Here is a 15,120-nt window from a genome sequence, read left to right as displayed (position 1 = left end):
TGTGGAGAGTTCCCAGTTGAACAGTCATTAGGGGGGAGATAGAGGTTTGTGTGATATCTAGAAGTGAAAGAGGAGGGTAATGAGTCAAAGTGGTTAGAGATGTAGGAAGACTGGTTGCAGAAGGATTGTGCATTTCAGAGGCCAATGAAAGAGTGATGGGAGTTTGGGTAGAGGAGCAGATGATGTGTGGTAGGCGAGGGGGATAGATAAGGTTTGAGATTCTGGGAGATCGTGCTTGAGTGGTGCGGGTGGAAGGAGGAGAATGGAAGGCGGAAGAGTGAGGCAGACGTTAGATCAAGTTGAGATTGAAGGCTACAGCAGAAGTAGTGTGGGTACAAAAAGGAATCGGACCAAGTCAAGGTGCTTGATGGAGAGTAGAAGGAATAGGCAAGTGAAGAATTTGAAGAAAGCCCGCAGCCCAAGAGAGAGAAGAGGGGGTAGGATGATGAGCGGAAAAGGAAGGAGAAATGGTACATTTTGAGTTGGGCGGAATGTGGCTATACATAGCCAAAAGACAGTTAACATGCCAAAACAGTCATATTTCTTGGTACTGTGAGGTAATACAAGTTCTGTGACGAATGAATAGTCAATGGGTCAAAGAATCCCTATGTGTGGAATCAGGAGTCGAGCAAAGGGCAATCACAACGAAGTCCTGATTTGAGCAGGCGTTGTGGCTGTAGGCCCTTTCCAGCCCTGCCAGGCCCACACATGTATTTACCCTTTGCTGCTTTTGGCCCTTTACTGCAGACGCCCCAGCTGGACTTGCAAAGGACACGCTATAAGGGAGTCATTGCTTCACATGACCATCTTGGAGCCAATCACAGTGCTGCAGATGGCTTCCAGCAAGGACTGTGGGTGTTTTAGGCCCAAGGAGCTTTTGCAGACAGGATATGCTGATTGAGCACAGGATCATCTGGGAAAGCAGGAATTGGGATTTTATTTTTTGTAGCTTCAAGGAAGTATTTAAAAGGAGGTAAGAAGGAGAATATCAGGGAGAGGACAGAGCTGATTCTGACGTTATAGGACATGATTATCAGAAGGTGACAGGCCATGATAATCAGGAGGCGGAAGTAGTGGACTCTTTACAAGGAGAGGATTTTGAAGGTGGCAAACATCAGGAGAGGGGAGGGATTGATAGTGCAGAATTGGAAGAAGGGGAACTGGAGCAGACTGGGGAGGATATAAATTTTAGTCTGTTAGACATCAATGATTTCAGGGAGGGAATTGACTAAAGTGCTGTAGAATGAGGTCTTTGAGGAGGAGAAGGAAACCTAGAAGGGGAGTAGAGAGCACCAAACATCTAATGGAGAATGAAGAAGTGAGCGATAGAATAGTTCAAGGAATAATTAATTGGAAGCCTGATGAGGCAGCAATAACAATGGGGAGACTAGTGAGTATGAGAGTGGTTAGATGTGAAAGGGGAACCAAAGGTGAGGCCCAGGGGCATAGATATGCCTAGTTGGAGGTGGACATAGTTCATTTTGCCACCCTCTCATCCTGCCCACCCTCTCCTGGCCTGAAGCAGAGGCACTGAGAGCTGCCTTAGCCACTGTCCTAGCCCTGTGGTCTGGAACGATTGGTGGTCTCCCAAAGACTAGAAAGAGTCTATAGCCTGGCACTGTGAAACCAGAGAGACATGACAAAGCACAGTGGCTGGAGAGATCCAAGGAGAAGGGTTCAAGGTAACCTTACACCATTGTTGTGTAATACATGTGGAGATATTAGACAGAAAGTGTACAAGTAAACCTAAAGCCCGAATTTGTAAATACCAGTGAGGACCCCAGAGTATCAAGAGAAGAGAACGACTTTGTGCGATGAATTTGCTCAGAGCTTAACCAGGTTGGGTTAGGCAACTCTTGAAGCCATCCGAATCTAAGGAGAAATTATCCTGGTCGTTTAGTTTACTCTGATCTGTTAGTTGAGTTGGGATTTGATATTTGTCCTATTTGATATTTGGTGAGTTTATTTTGCTCCTGTTTATTATTTGACCCAACCATGTACTATATCTTCAATACACATGTTACACTCAAGTTCTAGTTTGTCTGGGCCTTCATCCCCATGTCTGGTATATGACAACAAGAAGACAATTCAGGAAGAAGTGTAGCCTGAGCAGTCTTGGCCTGGGATGAGTGTGTCACAAGACAACAGTCACAAGTTTTGCATGTCATTGGGATCAGCTGCCAAGGCCAAGTAAAGAAGTGCTGTGACACTTAAAACCACCCTGAAACTGAGCGTGTTATACAAGTTCTTTATATTATCATTTGTGTGACTGATCCGACCCTCCTTCCCTATAATAAATGGCACGAGAAGTGTTATGGAAAAGACCTGTAAATAATGTTAGATCCACAAAACCACTCAGAGGGAAGAAATCCCTGGATGTCACCCTGCTGTCCTGATCGGCAAGTCAGGCCCAGTGGATTGCCAGAGCCACCTGCATCTAAAAGGAGTACTTACCATCTGCCAGTATGGGCCTACCTATTGTTGGAATGTTCCCCAGACCCTCCGCTTACATATATTCTCCTTAAAAAGCCAGGGAAATGTTCATTAACAAAGAATCACACAGCTCTTGACAGATATGCCGAATAATATTCTAATGTTCAGAAGAGTTTTAAACTGAAGGAGGTAAATGCCAAAAAGAGCACAACCTACCTTACCTTACGCACATAGCCATGCATAATGCCTTGCATTTAATGTGTTGCCTCGTAGGTAAAATGAGAATTAATTCATATGTATCTTTTCAGAGACGAGCCAAGCACCAGCATTCACTCATAGCTGTTAGCACTGGATAAGGATTTTAGGTAGACCTAAGTACAGGGAATTCCTAGAAGCTACCCTGCCAGGACAAGAAGGTCCTTTAAATCAGGAGTTATAGCAGGAACATGTTCCTAAAAATGTAAATTTGGTGAAACATGCAATCTACCGACTCAAATTGGGACCTAGAGAAATGTGTTTGTTGGGTTTAAATCCCACTTTGTGAACCAGCGCATCCAGCATTGGAGGCTCCTGTGTTCCTCTAAGGCAGAACGATTTGTGCTAGAGATGTGTTGTGCCACGAACTACAATCACACGTTTTTAACTCCCCAATGAGGTTAACGAGTAGCCAGCCTTCCCTTCTCTTTTGGCATTCCATCAATCAAAGAAAGTACACAGTGCCCTCTTTTGTTCAGACTCCAACTTTGCTTTTAATCTTTAAATGTTGTGACTTTTTGAAAAGTTATTCTTATTAGAATAAAGCTCATTTGAAAGGTAAACTGCCCAACATTCAATTTAACTGTATTATTTATTTTGGTTTATTTTGACGTTTTTGTATATCACTGCGAAAGAGCATAGCCAAACACAGTCCATAACTTGAAATTACATTTAGGAAACCAATGTGAACCGGCCAAATCATCAGTTGGAGAAAAGACTATTATGGCTGTAATGTGTGAACCCTGGGGGAGCAGACTCTGTCTTCTTTCTTGACCTGGTCTTTACAATGAGTGCAATTTAGTTGGTAATAATACCTATGGTTAAGGTAGGGGTCTTTCACTATGTGGTGTATGCTTTATAAATGTACAATACAGTATACATAGGTTACATTTAGAGCAGTGTAGCAGTTAGTGAAACTTTTGTTCATAGTTCTTTGCTAATGGATCGAGGTCAAGATTTTGGACGAAATGTAATAAATGGATGACAAAGGAATGTTTAAAAGAAATGTTCATGGTATTAGTGAAGCCTGCTCACCTTAAGCGGAAGATGGGCATGCCTGCTCATGCACTATTCTAAAAACAGTGTCCCCTCTATGCCGCAGGTGATGCTTCTCCCCTCCAAGAATACGGCAGGAGTAGCCATTCCAGTGAAACTCTTCAGACTGAGGAGCGTAGCTGGCTCCCTGGAAACAGTAAGTTATCCTGCTATGCATTGTACATGGTAGAAGAACACACTGATTCTAGCCATCCCTCATTGCGGATCCAAATGTAAAACTCCTCTGCTTTCTTCTCCAGTGGTCAGTCCAACCCACAGTGCCACTGCTGGTATGCGCAAGGTGGGGAATGGCTTTCAAGGTGTTGAACGCAGTAGCCATTACGCTATGATCAACCCCTCAACAGGTGAAGGCCGGCCGGACATCACTGGGAAGAAGAGTGGTCAAGGAGATGAGGGTAAGCATCTGACTGTCATTTTTGCAGAATATTCATATTTTTCCAAAAATAAATATTTCTATTTGCACATTATGTGAACTGATCATCGGCTTTTTCCTTTGCAAAGAATAGCTCCATACTGCTCCTGCTTATCTATTTCTGAGCTAAAAAGATCTCACTATCTGACAGTTTTTACTAATTTTCAGTCGTAGGTACTAAAGCAATGATTTCTGCTCCCTAGCAGAATGATGGACATAGCGTGGTTGATCGTTTTAATCTGTGATAATCATAGCCCCTTGACATTTTTGCATGCCCCAAATGGTTGACCAATTTACTACCTCCCTGCCCCCCCCTACCTCCTCCTACAACCCTGTGAAAAAGTGACCTGGTGTAAAAAACCTGATTGTGAGCATTAAATGCACTCTTTATTTATTTATTTTAATTTTGATTTTTATTTTGAATTTTTAAAGCGCTCACACAGCCTGCGGGCATCGAGGCGCTGTTACAGGAATTGTTCGGTTTTTTTTTTAGTTGCGTATTTATTTTTTGTCTTAGTTGTATTTATAACGCGCTTAAACACCCAGAGGTTTCTAAGAGCGGACCCGGGGATCGAACCCGTGTTCCTTCGTGTCGTCTTGCTTCCAAGGCGCACACGTTGCTGTTAAGCTATCCCCCCGGGACCTGGTGTAAAAAACCTGATTGTGAGCATTAAATGCACTCTTAACTGACACTTGGATTTGTTGCATCATTAACAACTTTGGTGACCACCTGATTAGGTCTCCACATTTAGGCCTTCACAGGTGATTTAGGGTTCTTTTTCTTACACCTTATTTTTAGAGCTCAACTAGATAAATCATTATGGGTATGTGTGTTACCTTTGAGTAGCATAGTAAGGAGTTGACTCTAGATGATCGAATGACTGAGCAGTCAAGGCAACTCTTCTGGCGATGCAAGTTGATTTGCAGGTACAGTAAACACTTGATGAAAACTCAATATATATGTTAAAATATATTCTTTAACAAAATTGTGCAAAGGAAATAACTGCAAAATATTTACAGTTAAGAACATCAAATTACCTTTTAACATATGAAAAAATACAGGCTAGTGATGTCACAGGATCATGAAATGTAACTCGGTTTGTAAAGGGAGCCTCACGGTTGAAGATTTTGGAGAGGGGAAGTCCTTGGAGCAGCAGCAGGAATGGGTGCAGTGGTCAGTCAGATGCCAATGCCAGCAAAATGCTGATCCTATGAGAGCAGACCAACTAGCCGAGCTGAGGTCATAGGCATCTCCGGAGATGAGCAGGCATAGAAACTGAGGTTCTGTGTTATGATGGATTTCCAAAATCAACCCTGGATTTTGTGAAACAGAAAGACACTGAAGTTTAGCCAAGCCTAATCCAGGTAGGTAGCAGAGCTGCAAGGCTTAGACTCTGGAGCGCTGTAGGGCTATAATGACACAAACGGTGCACTCCCATAATTTCAGTAGATAGTTAAGTCCAAAATTATACAATGATTTATTAGCTCTTTTAAATACAGACAAAGCAGTTAAACCTCTAGGTAAATATTGTTACACTGCTAGAAATTACATACATACATACATTCACTCCTTGAAAAGATAGTAACCATTTGATTCAAAAGCAGTGCAATACAGGTAAGTAATCTGATAGACAAAACACAGTAGAAACACTTGGGAGCAACACAAGAATAGTCTACAATACTTAGTAAATCCAGCACTTAGATGGATTGGGGCCTTGGGCCCTAAAATCATCTGTTCTAAAAGATATACTTTGCAGTTATATTTACTATGTTATTGGACGATACCAGTGGTTGCGATTCAGAGTTCCAAAAAGTTAAGGATAAGTAACTCTCTCAATCCCACTACACCAGGGAAGGTTCAGGAATTGAACCTTCACTAGACCACCACCACTCTAAGTCATGAAAGAGAGAGAGATGGGACAGGTCTTTATGCCCAAGTAACCCTAAGGAGGAGAGAGGCAGGGGGAACTTGTAGGTTAACTTATCCCCATTACTCCGATTTCTTCAAAGACCACTTCAGAGGGGCCGGATTCCGTTGGGGACACTTTATTTTGTGCTTGGTCCAGTCAACGGGGGCTGGAGGCGGGGTCATGGGTGCTGAGGTCAGTTTCGGTCTGTCATGCCACCTGTATTACGGTTCCAGGGACTGTCCAGCTGAAGACCCTTGTGAAAGAAAGGAAGAATACTTTTCTGTAGCAGGCAACTTCGAGAGACCTCCAGGAAGCAAAGAAAACTGTTTGCAACCGGTGTCACCACGATCAGGCAGTGACAGGTGATATTCAATGGGCGAACAAAGGAGCAGGTCCTGCTGTGCTTCAGATGGGATTAGAATGCTGAAAATGCCGGAGCATGCATCTTGAAGCACAAGTGAAGGATCCTCCAAGTTCAAGGATGAACTCAGAACAACAACGGCTAGACTGAGGAAGCCCAGAGGGGAGCTGGTCAGTCCACCGGTTTGTCCAGGGAATCTTCAGAAGGGTCAGCAAGCGTGGATCCTCGAGCAGGGCTGGGGTGTGGTGCAGGGGTCAAAGCACCAACCAGGGCCTTCTTGAGATCAGGAAAGAGAAGCAGAGCTTCCCCATGACTTGGCTGGAGGGAGTGGGTTGCACTTCTTTGTAGAGTTCATGACTCCAGCAACAATCTGTCCTCCGTTTATCCAAGAGCTGGACTTAGAGCGCGGCTAGGTCCACCAATGGTAAGGATCTGCACCATTCAAACTTGCTGTGGCTATTGAAATATGGATAGCTTCTGACCACACAATATGCTCAGTAATAGACACTCATGTGCTGGGCTCATACAATCCCAACTCCCATATCCGGGCACACATACACAGACCGCCACTTTGCCCGGAAAAAGGCAATTCCGGACCCGAGAGAGTAGGAAGACCACCAAAGGACAACATGGCCAAAGGACAGTCGAAAATCTCACAGTAGGTCTGTTTTAGTGTGCTAGCCACTCTTAATTGCCATTTGCATTCATTTATGTATTTATTGTGCATTTGTTAGGCGCATATACAACAAGTAAATTATGTTTCAAAGCGCCCCCTGATAATACGTATTAGCAACAGTTGTGGAACAAAGGAAAGTTTCTATGGAGGCTCACGGCATGGGTCTCTTTATCATCAGCGCTTGGGCCTATTCAGGTTTCTTAGTTAGGTTTGTGGTCTGTGTCTACCGCGTAACCATGCAGGCCCGAATGTTCCTACCAGAACTACAAAATGGTGCCTGTTTATATGCACGCACTAAGTCAAAGCATCTACATTTTGCATAGTATTGTGTTCGTGCAGGCTCTCTTAAAACACCTCCTTCCCTTTTGTCACATCACAAGTGTATTTATGGGATTCACCTTACTCTTAAGCGCCTAGGGGGTGGGATGAGTTAATCTCTTTCCCAACAAAGTGCACCAGGACTGGATGGCAGATAGGCAGTCTGAGATGATGGCAGAAGTAGAAGGGTAACCTGGTAGTTTGAAGAAGAGTGTGTGTCATCTGCGTAGCACTGAAAGTTAGAGAAGGTGGAAATGAGTGCTTGTGGAGCAAGGTAAGTGTTAAAGAACCAGGAGGACAGATTGGAGCCTTGGGGGACACCACATGTGGAGAAAGAGGTAGGGAAGGAGGAGGTTCCCAGAATAACCTGGGACGGACGGTCACTTAGGAAGGAGCTCAGCCAGTCCAGCCCTGCTCCGAGATACCCAGGGTATCATGGAGCCATTTTATGAGGATGGAGTGGTTGACCTTGTCAAAGGCTGAGGGGAGATCACATAGAATACAAGTAAAAGTAAAAAAGTTCAAAACATGATATATAAATAGCCACTGGCAACCGCCCACCCTGAACGCATTGTATTTGTAACCACAAAGATACAAAAGAAAAAGTTATAAGGATACAAAGTATCATAACCATTCTTCACTGTAAGATACAAGAAATCCATTAAGGGAGAAATACTCTCCCAGTTCTGATAGTCTAATTGACTTCAGTTTCCCCATAAAAATGTGCACAAAGCAAGAGAAGTAAAACCCGAAGGCTTTACTTACCTCCAAAATGTCAGGTCAGCAGTCAAAACAAAGCAAAGAGAAAGGGTGGAAGTCTATGGGAGTAAAGCAGCAAAAAGAAAATCTTTCCTAACACTCAGCAACTTCAGAATATTGTTTCTCCAGCATGGGGTCTGGCATGGCTTCACATGCTCATGAATATTCCCGGTCATCAGGCTGGGAATCCTTGGTAAAAGGAAAAAACAGTTACACTTTTGTTTGCAAACTGCCTTTCTCTTATAAACCAATCAGTGAGCTATGGGTCATACTGCCCCAGCCAATGATTGTCCCTCCCGATGTGCCTGTTTGTATTATGTGGACCTCATGCCCCTACCTTACCTGTGTTGTCTGAACCAGATTCCTGGTTTCGGACTTCACCAGATGCAGACAGGACAATCCGAGGCATCCTGAGAGTTGAGCATCTCACTATGGGACGTGGCACGCTTTGTGTTTGACTGCTGTGACTCAGGCGAGGTAGGAGACACCATTCAGGGTGGCTGGGATGTGATGCTGTCAGGGCTGCGCACTGCGCCAACGGTCTATAAAGCACACAATTCAAGCCATAGGTTTTAGCAAGGTCACAAAGAATAAATGCTAAATAAAAGACCCACATAAAATTATTACCCATATCTTCACCCTGAGGAAAATTACTTTCTTCGGATCAAGTACCTGGTACAATAGCCTGGCAAACATTAATGCCAACTTCAGGCTGCAACTCCTTAAAAAGGGTCACAGGATGTTCCAGTGGACACAAAGGACTGGACTCCCAAAGGTATTTCAATGAAGATTAGATGCAGAAGTACAGTTTTGGGTTGTCCCAAAACTGAGAAGGCACACTTCTAAGGGAGCGAAAAAAAAGGCTTCCAGGTTTGGATGTAAGGGAGAGGGGGGGGGGGGGGGAGTGTTATCCTTGAGAGTTCAAGGAGTCAGCAGCAGAGCTTCAGCAAGTAGGATATTTTCATCTCTCCAACTGTATAGGACACAGAATGGCTCAGAGTCCTCCTAGTTATATAAATATTTTGGGCTGCAGTCTATCGTAGCCCTCTAATCACCATCTGTGTGCCTTGTAAGGTTTTGGCAGCTACCCTATTGCGAGAGGCCAGGCAAAGTCCACCTTTGCTGGAACACAAAGACACACACAGATATTGATAGAAGTGGGTGGAAGACCCTACCCAGTCAGAACTGTATACCATTCACTCAAACAAGGCTTTATGAGCTCTGCAGCAGAGCTCACGTAGGCAGAAAGTGGAAAGGGCAAAATGGCTAGTTCTCCTGTAAAACAGAACTAGAAGGGCGAGAAAAGAAATGGCCGGGTCACATGACTAAAAATGACTTGGTAGCCGAGGATTTCATCACTACTTTCCCTGGGATAACCGTCCCATATGTGGCAAGGGGATGGCAGCCGTTACCTGATCCTGACCCGGGGGTGGGGGAGGGTGGGCAGGGGGGCGTTTGGCTATATGAGGGAGGACCGCTTAGGGGGAAGTGACTGTCATGTAGACTCAATGACATTGTTGGAGGTAAACACATGCCCTCCTTTCCCCTTGAGAGATTTCTCCTCAGTCTCTCATGCCTTAATGGCATATTGTCACACTGATCCCCCACCTCTGTATAAGGCTGGTGTTTCTACACTCCAAACTCCCATTAGGGAGGATATATTCTTGTCTGGGATGAGGAAGAGGCAGGGAGTAGTGAAGATCACTCCCCGGGAAGCTCAGTATCACTTCCCCCAAGTAATTCAGGAACCAATTAGAGAGCAACTGACACGAGAAGAGTGACTGCGTAATTATGATTACAAGGACTGGGCAGCGAACGTCATGGTCTAATTGCTGTGAAATTAGTAAGCAGACCAGGAAATTTAATTACATGCCGGCCGCAGTTGACAGCAGGCATGCCATAGAAAAGTTGCAGACGCTGAATCACCTTGCAACCTGTACGGTTGCTGAGCACCGCATTGAAGGCAGGGGTGCCGTGGTAGAAGTCAGACAACGGAGCAGAGAAGCCAGGGTGTGGGCTGTCTACCGCTTAGATGGAGAAAGCATTGGGAACCGTGCATCACAAAAACAGAGACCACAGAACTGCAGCGCTGAAGGAAGCGCGTGCAAAGGCAGTACAGCAAGGTGCAGAGGAAAAAAGAGGCACTAGAGACAACCGGTAAGCCCTGGGAAGAAACTAGCGTTACCGGGTTGTCTTCAAATAAAGTCTGCTATGCATCAGCAACAGAAATCATCAGTGAACCTAGAAGAAGTGGGTTACCGGGTCTTTACATAAAGGGAAGCGCTTCTTGAGAATGCCGCGAGCAGGAAGCAGCAAGTCATTAGAGATGCCAGAGTGTTTATAACACAAGTTGCCAATGGGTTATTAAACTCCAACCGGGGAAGAAAGAGTAACCGATGTGACAAAGACCTAGCAAGCAAATATACTAAATTAAGATTGTGATAGAAGAGTGATCCACAATATAAAGTCCTGGAAAGCAAACACACCAGGTAAAGATATATTTGAGTAATGAACTGGTTATATAACAAAATCCTGACTCAAGAGTATACCAGGTGAAGTTAAAGATGTGTGCAACAAAGTGTTTGTGTAAAAGTCCTGGACAAAAAGAATACCAGGTGAAGTTGAGTATCTGTACAATAAAGTGTTAAAGTAACAAAGTCTTGGCAATAGAGTATATGAAACAGGTGGTGGTGCCGGGAACACGAGAGCAACTGAAGAACAAGACAAAGGATATTACATCAGATATTCATTTTATTTTGTTATAAATTGTAAAAAATCTTTAATTAGTTCATTTTATAAAAAAAATCCTACATAGCAGACATTCATACATTCATTCAACTAATACAGCTCTAAAAATAGTGCATTTGCATTTTTTAAAGAGAATGTGAAGCAAATGCAACAACTGTTCCATTGTTTGGATAAAAATTACACTTTCAAGAAAAAATGCGATCAAAGGAAAACAGTCAGATAAACAGATACAATTTCTGTATAATGGGAATGTAAACAACACTTCCAATATTCAATTATTCAATAATAGTTGTTCACTCCAGACAAAAATTATCGACTATTAGTGCCCAGACTATTGATGCCAATACAGATAAATCTTCTTAGTCAAACAGGCTTCTTAATACATAGTTTCGACTTGGATAGTTATCTATGTCTTCATCAGGATAGGGATGAACCTAACAATGTTACTAAAAAGAAAAAAACAACATAAATGATAGTTAAAATGAATTGTTAAAAAATCTTAATTCACTCAGTTGCTCTCTGTGAATAACAATAGTCCAAATATGGGGAGAGGACAAATTAAGTCATACTCTATAACCGACACAAAATTTGGCTAAATGGAGAGGGTTAGCTCCAATTCATTTGAATACTGCTCACTAAAGAGCAATGCATATCTCAAAGGCCTCACATAATGTCCAGACCTCCATCTCCCTCAAAAGGGTAGAGAATTCAATGCAGAAGGAAAGAGAAACTAATTTCCCATTAGTGGGACACTGTAATTTCGTGTCACTGTATTTTCCCAAATCTAACACCCCGCTCCCCCATGTCTCCATTTGGAATTCCAATCAAAAATCAGCTAAAGTAATACCTGGAAACCATACTCGAGATGCTAAAATGGTCTTTTCTTAACCTGCTTCTCATCTATACTAGAGATGCTAGGTCAAATACAGGTTGTCATCGTTATGCAGCACGCTCCAGGGATGTTGTGAACATAAAAGAACCCTAAAATGCAAAACAGCAAAAGAACAATTCTCCTGTCACCACTGTGTCATAATCCTATTTTGAGAATATTTGAGAATATTAGATATAGGGCAAACGAGCGCCACAGAAGATGTGTCAAAGAAATTACCTCAATGTCACAAGGATAAATCTCCTTGGCTTTGTATAAATGAAGTGTCGGCACCGTCTGTCTCTTATTGAAGCCAACTTCGTAGTGATGAAAGAAGGAGTCAGAAACTGAGGCCGCCGTAACGTCCCCTCTATGTAGCAGTTCCTACTCTGCATACGACTCCGCTTCTGAATAGGAAGCGGAATAAAACGTATTGTATTAATGCTACAAAAAGAATTGTGCGTGTAGCACTAAGGCTGTGAAGCGATGCACTCCCATGTATGCTTTTTAATTATACAACCGGAGAGAAGCACAATCTTCTTACCCAATATATAAAGCGTAACACTCCCAAACATCTTCTGTGCACGCAATTCGGAGATTAGATAAGGCCGCTATGACACCCCTTCTCTGTAGCAGTTCCTGCTCTGCATACGAAACCGCTTCTAAGAAAGAGGGGAAATAAAGCGAAGAAGGCATACATAGGAAAGACCACCAGAGCGGTTAAATTACGAATAGGCGAACATCGCTCGAAGATTAAAACCAAACAACTCAATGCCCCTCTGAGTACACACTTTTTTGAATTAAAACATAGCCCAGAAGACCTGCAATGGCGAATTCAGAAGCGGAGTCGTATGCAGAGTAGGAACTGCTACATGGAGGGCATGTTACGGCGGCCTCAGTTTCTGTCTCCTTCTTTCATCACTACGAAGTTGGCTTCAATAAGAGACAGACGGTGCCGACACTTCATTTATACAAAGCCAAGGAGATTTATCCTTGTGACATTGAGGTAATTTCTTTGACACATCTTCTGTGGCGCTCGTTTGCCCTATATCTAATATTCTCAAATATTCTCAAAATAGGATTATGACACAGTGGTGACAGGAGAATTGTTCTTTTGCTGTTTTGCATTTTAGGGTTCTTTTATGTTCACAACATCCCTGGAGCGTGCTGCATAACGATGACAACCTGTATTTGACCTAGCATCTCTAGTATAGATGAGAAGCAGGTTAAGAAAAGACCATTTTACCATCTCGAGTATGGTTTCCAGGTATTACTTTAGCTGATTTTTGATTGGAATTCCAAATGGAGACATGGGGGAAGCGGGGTGTTAGATTTGGGAAAATACAGTGACACGAAATTATAGTGTCCCACTAATGGGAAATGATTTTCTCTTTCCTTCTGCATTGAATTATCTACCCTTTTGAGGGAGATGGAGGTCTGGACATTATGTGAGGCCTTTGAGATATGCATTGCTCTTTAGTGAGCAGTATTCAAATGAATTGGAGCTAACCCTCTCCATTTAGCCAAATTTTTGTGTCGGTTATAGAGTATGACTTAATTTGTCCTCTCCCCATATTTGGACTATTGTTATTCACAGAGAGCTACTGAGTGAATTAAGATTTTTTAACAATTAATTTTAACTGTATCATTTATGTTGTTTTTTCTTTTTAGTAACATTGTTAGGTTCATCCCTATCCTGATGAAGACATAGATTACTATCCAAGTCGAAACTATGTATTAAGAAGCCTGTTTGACTAAGAAGATTTATCTGTATTGGCATCAATAGTCTGGGCACTAATAGTCGATAATTTTTGTCTGGAGTGAACCACTATTATTGAATATTGGAAATGTTGTTTACATTCCCATTATACAGAAATTGTATCTGTTTATCTGACTGTTTTCCTTTGATCGCATTTTTTCTTGAAAGTGTAATTTTTATCCAAACAATCGAACAGTTGTTGCATTTGCTTCACATTCTCTTTAAAAAATGCAAATGCACTATTTGTAGAGCTATATTAGTTGAATGAATGTATGAATGTCTGCTATATAGGATGTTTTTTATAAAATGAACTAATTAAAGATTTTTTTACAATTTATAACAAAATAAAATGAATATTTGATGTAATATCCTTTGTCTTGTTCTTCAGTTGCTCTCGTGTTCCCGGCACCACCAGCTGTTTCATATGTATGGCTTTACCTCTAGGTGTCGGGGTTTGGAGGTTCCCACCATTGTTTGTTGGTTTCTTGGCAATAGAGTATGCCAGATGAAGTTAACTATCTGTTTAATGAAATGTTACTCTGGCAGGAGAGTATACCAGGTGAAGGTTAATGTTTAAGTAATGAAGTTCTGGTAGGAAGGTACACCAAGCGAAGGTGAAACAATTGTGCAACTCAACCTGCTAAATGTATGCCCAGGTGAAGACAAACATTAAGACTATTCTAAAGATCCTCAAGGAAAGGTCCTTGAATTAATGAACTATTGGAAAACTATAAAGAGAAAGCTTGGGGAAGGGAGCCAATTCTCCAGAAGAAGTGAGAATGCCAAAGGGAGAGAGTTGACCCCCTTGGAAGTTGATAAATCTTTTTGTTGAAATGGGTAAAGTTAATTTAAGGAGCCTAGAGAAGAAAGCTAATCCCTGTGAAGAAGAGCATTGTTCAAGAGAAAAGCCTTTTTGTTGAATTGCAACCTTTGTGTTGAACTTGTACATTTGAGCACTTGGAAAAGTCAAGAAACAATCGCCTTTGCACCTTTAGAGTTTATTTAGAGTGTGAGGGCCAGAATAGGATTACGGACACAGGACAGATCTTTTGTTTGGACGTCTTGACACTGGACAGACGGTGTAGTTTTTGGTTTGAGGTAGAGAAATCCCTCCTAGAATAGGGATAGTGAGGCATTTATCAACCCCAATTATTTTAATAAAAGTTCATAACCAAAAATATGTCTCCTCTGTGTCTGCGTCTCATTCCTGGCTCATCACATTACCAAAGTGGTCAAGTTTACACAGCGGTACAACCAAAATAAAAAAATATTCTAGCATAGTTTCTTGGTGAGGTAACAGACTCTGGGATAAAAGACAGCGCTGTACAGTAACCCTGCCCGGTAGCATTATGGGCTATTTGGGGTAGTACATAAAACTTAGTTAAAGGCTTTCTGTTGACACAAATAAGTTGGTAAGTCAGGACACTATAATGTCTAAGGGACTACCGACATTGGCAAAATGAATTCTGACCCAACGCTGGCATTGTTACCTAAATCATTTTGAGTGAGACTGACTAACACTGATTGCGTGGCTGCCAAAAGAATGAATGTAGTATGTGTTGTGA

At 42.4% G+C, this 15,120-nt stretch overlaps 1 protein-coding gene across 8 annotated transcripts in view; it reads left to right on the top strand.

Moving 5' to 3' along the window:
- The window catches only part of LOC138567561 (uncharacterized), a 2,466,350-nt gene that overhangs the window by 2,027,542 nt on the left and 423,688 nt on the right, over positions 1 to 15,120 (top strand). For all 8 annotated transcript variants that reach the window (XM_069645900.1, XM_069645903.1, XM_069645902.1 and 5 more), the window contains 2 exons: positions 3,791 to 3,880; positions 3,984 to 4,139. In XM_069645900.1, the coding sequence (XP_069502001.1) occupies positions 3,791 to 3,880; positions 3,984 to 4,139 (246 nt within the window). The remainder of the gene's footprint in view (positions 1 to 3,790; positions 3,881 to 3,983; positions 4,140 to 15,120) is intronic.

The sequence above is a fragment of the Ambystoma mexicanum genome, chromosome 2p, assembly GCF_040938575.1.
Source record: "Ambystoma mexicanum isolate Mex_15411 chromosome 2p, UKY_AmexF1_1, whole genome shotgun sequence".
Lineage (NCBI taxonomy): Eukaryota > Metazoa > Chordata > Amphibia > Caudata > Ambystomatidae > Ambystoma > Ambystoma mexicanum.
The sequence above is the reverse complement of the archived record's forward strand: the minus strand, read 5'-3'. Positions and strand labels throughout refer to the sequence as shown.